Source organism: Castanea sativa, chromosome 5 (assembly GCF_040712315.1).
Source record: "Castanea sativa cultivar Marrone di Chiusa Pesio chromosome 5, ASM4071231v1".
NCBI classification, from domain to species: Eukaryota; Viridiplantae; Streptophyta; class Magnoliopsida; order Fagales; family Fagaceae; genus Castanea; species Castanea sativa.
The window spans coordinates 66,495,206-66,501,416 of record NC_134017.1 but is presented as its reverse complement, the minus strand read 5'-3'; the positions used below and the strand labels follow the sequence as shown (position 1 = coordinate 66,501,416).

Below are 6,211 nucleotides of genomic sequence, written 5' to 3'. Positions count from 1 at the left end.
TTTTTTGCTGAAATTTGTTTCTACATTGGCTTGGAGTTAGCATAAAAACTTTGTAATTTCATGTAATTTTTTTTTATAGGAAAAAGTTAATGTTTAGTTGGCATATGGAAATATCATTTAAAATTTATGATGTCACGTTTATGTTATTGAAGTATGATAGTGGTAAGTTAAACAATCAGTGAAAATAGTGATATCCCGTTAATAGAATTTTATTATAATTCAAATATGTAAAGAAGTTGAGATGTAAAGTTAAGTAAAAGATTACTCTTACAAAGCACCACATGACAGAATCGTATGGTCTCTCATGTGTTGTTTTTTCTTTTAGATAATGTGTATTCACTTCATTGACACATTTAATGAATTAAAAGATTTACATAAGTGTAAACTTTAATGAGGTGGAAGTCTAAATAAGAGAAGCTCAACTAATATGCCACTTGACAGAACCTCATGCTCTCCTACATGAGGTCTCTGCTTTTATATATATATTGATTATAGCCATTTCCCTTTGTGGGATTTAAAGTCCTTAAGTGTGAGCAAAAACTGGGCGGAGGAAAGAGGTGAACCATAATTGTATTTGGGATACTTCAATTGGGAAATGGGATGATTCCGAAAAAATACAAACATTAAATTACGCGCACACACGTATATTTTGAGAATCAATTACATAGTTTTCTAGGTAGTATTCAACACATAATTTTTTTTTTAAAAAAAAAAAGAAAAAAGAAGAAGAAAGAAGAAGCTAAAGCTATGTCACTTTTGTCTAATAGGAAATTCTTATAGGCGACAAGTGATTCCAGAAGCCTATCATTATAGCACTCTCAAACGGACATGGTAGATTGATGGTTTGTGGGATTAGAGGTTCGAGTGTAGAATTTGGTCTCCCTAGGCCTAGATAGCGAAATTAGACGCCGTGCCTTCTCGAGAAAGTTCTCAAAGGTTTTTGATAGTGAGAGATAGAGAGGGAAATATGAAAGTGCAAAGAGCCCGACTGGCATGAAAGCGACGGCATATAGGATAGTTTTTGTCCAGTCTTCCCCCTTATGTATCATGAGGAGGATTGTAGCTCCAAGCGCTATCATCATCATGAAGACGGAGAGAAACAACAAAGTTAAGCCTTGCCTCAACTTATTAGGAAGAGAATGGCTAAAGTCCACCAATCGAAATGGTGATGTGGTGATAGCGAGAAATACAACCACTGATGTCAAAGCAAATGAAATTGATAGTACGTCTGCCACGGTGAAAACCACAAAGAATGGACGATGGACAAGAACTGGGTAACCGGTAGCATCATCTGTTCCTCCAGGTACTGTATAGGCTGCTGCAAAGGCAACGGTGGCAATGAGAATTGCCATAATGGAACATCCTTCGGAGGTGCGCTTTATCCATTCCACAGCTTTCTGCCGGAGTTCTTTGTTTTTTTTTTCGAACAATCCCTCTGCAGTAAGCCTTTGATTGTTACGGTGGGCAACGAAATGGGATGGTGTAACTTTCTTCACACGCTGCACACGATAATAGAACAGACAATAATGACATAGCTGTTTTAATTGAGAGCCAAGTGCACACCTAAGTATGAAAGCAAACTATAAAATGACATTTTAGTCATTGATCCACATGCTTGAAGCTTAGCTTTATGAGTAACCTATGATGCTCTTTTAGAGAGCCTGGTAAAACCATGGAAGCAAGAATCAAGCCACGAGAGTTGTGCTTCACGTGATCCTTGATCGCTTTGAAACTACGTAGACCAGCGAGGCATGAAGAAAAATGTGGATGTGGATGTGTTTGTGTTTGAGTATGTTCATGCATGCACAGCTAAAACATAGAGAAAAAGAGTACTAGAAGTGTAACACCTCAAACCAATGCAACTCCTCTTGCAGTTCGAGTGCTGGGCCTTGCATCTTCTCAGGCACATAATCCTTAATTTTTTTCCCAACTGTATGTAGTATGGAATTCCCATCAAGGTCAAGTTTTCGTGCCAGTCTACTCAATGGTAACCCCATTTTCGTTACAAGCTCGAAAATCTTTAATTGGCGGTACTTAATTGCTATATGCAATATGTTCCGTCCTTTATCATCAACATGCTCAACTGATTGTGGGTATAATTTGATTATTTCTTGAACAATCTCCACATAGCCCGACTTAGTTGCAAAGAACAAAGGAATTTTTGTTTCCCCTTTCAGTTTTTTTGTTGCGCCATCTTCTGAAGCTTGAGAACTCATGGAACCGTCACGATACTTGTGGAGGATAGGCTTAGTCTGGCCCGATGGAGGATAAGAAGTCTCCCATGAAGTATCCCATTCTATTAGGAACTTGGCAAGCCGCAAAGCTGATTGATATCTTTGCTCTCGTTTTCTAGCTGCTTCCCGTTTGGTAAAACTACAATATAAGTTGACTGTTCATGAATTGGAAGTCAGTAAGGGTATGTTTGGTACATTGAATGTAAATTACAACATAAATTGTAATTTTTATTACTAATAATAAAATATGTTGTAATATAATAACTAAATTTATTCATTAGTTTGGTTGTGAGTTATAATATTAGAATGAAATTTAACATTTATTTTAGGCAATATCTTACTCATACAATTATATCTCCTTAGAAATTGTTATTTTTAAATTTAAGAGAGATATGTGTTATTTTTATGATTTTTTATTTTTATAATTGTTAGATGTATATGGAAAGTTTGTTTATTTGAAAATATATTAAGTTTTGAAATTATTGCACTTACTAAGGAATAGCTAATGTAACCTTTTAAAGAAGAATATTTATTCATCGTTTTGAAGAATAGTTATTCATAAGGAATGATTATTCTTTGTAATAAAAAAAGAACCAAACTAAAGAATAATTGAACCATAAGAATAACTATTACATTACAATGCCTATTACAGTCTACCAAACATGCTCTAATTGTTGCATATAAATTTTCTTTTGATAAATTGTTGCACATATAAATTAATTGAACTTTAAAAGGGAAGTTATACCAAGCTCATCTAAACCATTTGAAATATCTATATAACATAATGATTTTTATTTAAGGGAATTCCTCATAAATTCAGTTAGAAATTGTTATTTTTAAATTTAAGAGAAATATGTGTTATTTTTATGATATTTTATTTTTATAATTGTTAGATGTATATGGAAAGTTTGTTTATTTAGAAATATATTAAGTTTTGAAATTATTGCACTTACTAAGGAATAACTAATATAACATTTTAAAGAGGAATAATTATTCCTCATTTTGAAGAATAGTTATTCATAAGGAATGACTATTCCTTGTAATATAAAAAGAACCAAACTAAAAAATAACTAAACTATAGAAATAACTATTACATTACAGCGCCTATTACAGTTTATCAAACATGCTCTAATTGTTGCATATAAATTTTCTTTTGATAAATTGTTGCACATATAAATTAATTGAACTTTAAAAGGGAAATTATACCGAGCTCATCTAAAGCATTTGAAATATCTATATAACATAATGATTTTTATTTAAGGGAGTTCCTCATAAATTCGGTCGCAAACCATTTGAATTTATTTTTTATTCACCTCATTAATACTTTATTACGTAGGCAAAATGCAGATAATGGGTGGCGGCTGTGCTAACAACGGACATAGTGTTGTTAGTGGCAGTAGATGCGGCTATGAGGGGTGACGGTACAAAAGAATTATGCACAATATTTGCTACCTTTTCTTATTTATTTATTTATTGACAGCAAAAAACATTATTGTTGAACACGATGCTATAACAAATACGTGGAAAACGCAGAAAATATTTTTCGTAAAACAAACAAAAATTTATTAAAGATTTGTACTTGATAAATTTTGTTTAAAGCTTTTTAAGTAGAATATCCAAGTTAGGAACCTAGTGATGAATACAAATCCTCTGTACTGTTGTTTGTGTACTACTCTATGTTCCATCAATCACCACTTTTTATGTATTGATTTTACTTTTCTTATGAAATACTGGAGTTGAAAATGGAAAAAAAAAAATACGCATAACAACTTGTGATTGGTATAACATAGAGTGATACAAAAAAAATGGTACTGAGGATTTGTATTCCCTGATGATTCCTAAGATCCAGGAAATGGGTGGAAAGTTTATGAAAATGGATTAAAATTGTTTTTGAAATGCTTTAATTCGTGGTAGTCACACTTCATTAAGAAATACTAAAAGAGAAAGGAAATGTACTAAGTATGGAATTGATTATTCTTCAATATATTCAAATGATGGTTACAAGAGTTCAAGCTCTCATTCTATTGGCCACACATGGCTTAATCTTATTGGCTTACTGATTAAGCATGTGCATTCACGGCCGATTAACCCATGTTATTATAGTGTTACATGTGCCAATATCTCTGACTAACAAATAAGGGGTTTTTAACATTTAATTCTCTTTCCATTAAAAAAACATTATCTACAAGGTTTTGTTGTCATTTCCCAATGTGCATGCTTCTTTATCAAAGCTTCTTCAATTTTCAATAATAAGTTTTCTAATATGAATGATTAATATATGTTCTAAGAGTATACATTAACCGATCCCATAAAAAAAAAAAAAAAAAAAAAAAAACTTTAAACATGCACTATGTACACATGCATTAAGGAAACTAATATAGGAATTTACACAAATACAATAACATGATAAAGATTGATAATACCAACCAGTATTGACGATTTGCTCAAGTAATCCCCTTCCATCATCACGTTGAAAAGCTCGAGGGTTGCATGATAAAAGCTGAAGGCCTGTCATCCCATCACCGTCTTGTTCACAAATTAATTGTTCGAACTTATTTCCGATTTCCAAGGCCAACTCTATTTTCCAATTTTATACAAAATTTCATTAAAAGTGAAGGCTTTAATTCCCTCACGTTCAAAATTTCACATCTCTTATTTTATATTCTCTTTTATATGTGTAAAATAGAATGTAAACTAGCCTAAGAGAAATTTTTTTCCTTAGTTGAAATGTGACACAATGCATAGTTATTTGATGTCACTCAATGGGGGAACTAACCAAAGTGGTGTGCAAGAATAGCCATGTGTAGAATAGTGGTTTTATCTGTCCTCAGGAGGAAGAGTTTCTGATTTTCTTCATCATAACCTGAAATTTTTCCTGCAAGAAAGTTGAACATCTTCCGCTTGCCATAACGAGCTGTCCGAAAAAGTGCCGACTCTCCAAGGTGATTACGCATGCACAACAATCCTGGAGCTTTCTGTAACATTTTCCTTGCCGGCTCAAGCAATTTGTTGGATATGGCTGCCTCGTGGAGGATAGTGTTTCCGACATGGTTTTGCCGGGTCAGTTTATCGAAATGGCGGTCAGGTAAGTCTTCTAAGAGTCCCAGTACCAACTCGGGCATGTTGGCAAAAGTGGCCGCTTGGAGCACTGTGTCGCCGTTTATGGTCAATATGTGCAATCCGTGCTCATCAATATCTTCGCAGAGTTGTTTCACTGTCGTCGCATCTTCTTTCCCCAAAGCATCGTACAGTTTCGCATTTAAACTATGCTTTGTTGCCATGGAACGCCTCGATTGAGGTGTGCTAACTTGTTGATACTGCAAATTTCTCATTAATGGATCAAACGTGAAGTCACTGAAGTGAAAACGAAGTAATGAAAGAGTCTTCTTCTAGCGCAGTCTAAAAATAAAAAAATAAAATAAAATAATAGAGAGAGAGAGCTACGTTTGTATGAGATATGGGAGCAATATAAGAGCTCCATCCTAGGAGAAAAGTACTCCAACATTGCTATCAACTTTATGTGTGTATATTTGGATAAAAGTGCTCCAACATCTGATTTTTTTATTTTTTTTTTATAATTATTTTTTACTTACTTCTGTATCATAAATTGAATCATTTTCTTTACTTTATTTTTGAGGAAAAATAGAATCATTTTGATGTGATGAGGATTCTCACATGACGACATGTTTTCTAGGAGTATAACCTATTTGTTCAACATCCAAGGTTCCACAACAAAGAAAATGAAAATATTATTTTGCTACATTTATATAAATGTAGCCTATTTAAGCCTAATATTAGTAATGCAACAACAAACAACAATAGTAATAATCACTGTAGTTTCTATAAAATAATTATAAAAAAAAAATTAAAAAAAAAAACATTGTAGTAGTGAAATAATAATAAGAACAATAAAAAAAAACTTACTAACAATTTACGGTAGCAAGGATATTGATATTAGCAGCATCAATAATACACAA

At 32.9% G+C, this 6,211-nt stretch overlaps 1 protein-coding gene across 1 annotated transcript; it reads right to left on the bottom strand.

Moving 5' to 3' along the window:
- Nucleotides 1-623: 623 nt before the first annotated feature.
- On the bottom strand, nucleotides 624-5,961 carry LOC142637042 (uncharacterized). Its single transcript, XM_075811336.1, has 4 exons — nucleotides 5,011-5,961; nucleotides 4,662-4,811; nucleotides 1,848-2,389; nucleotides 624-1,499 (listed from the first exon to the last, which is right to left on the bottom strand). The coding sequence occupies exons 1-4, from the start codon at nucleotides 5,564-5,566 to the stop codon at nucleotides 819-821; spliced, it is 1,929 nt and encodes a 642-aa protein (XP_075667451.1). The 5' UTR covers nucleotides 5,567-5,961; the 3' UTR covers nucleotides 624-818.
- Nucleotides 5,962-6,211: the final 250 nt, after the last annotated feature.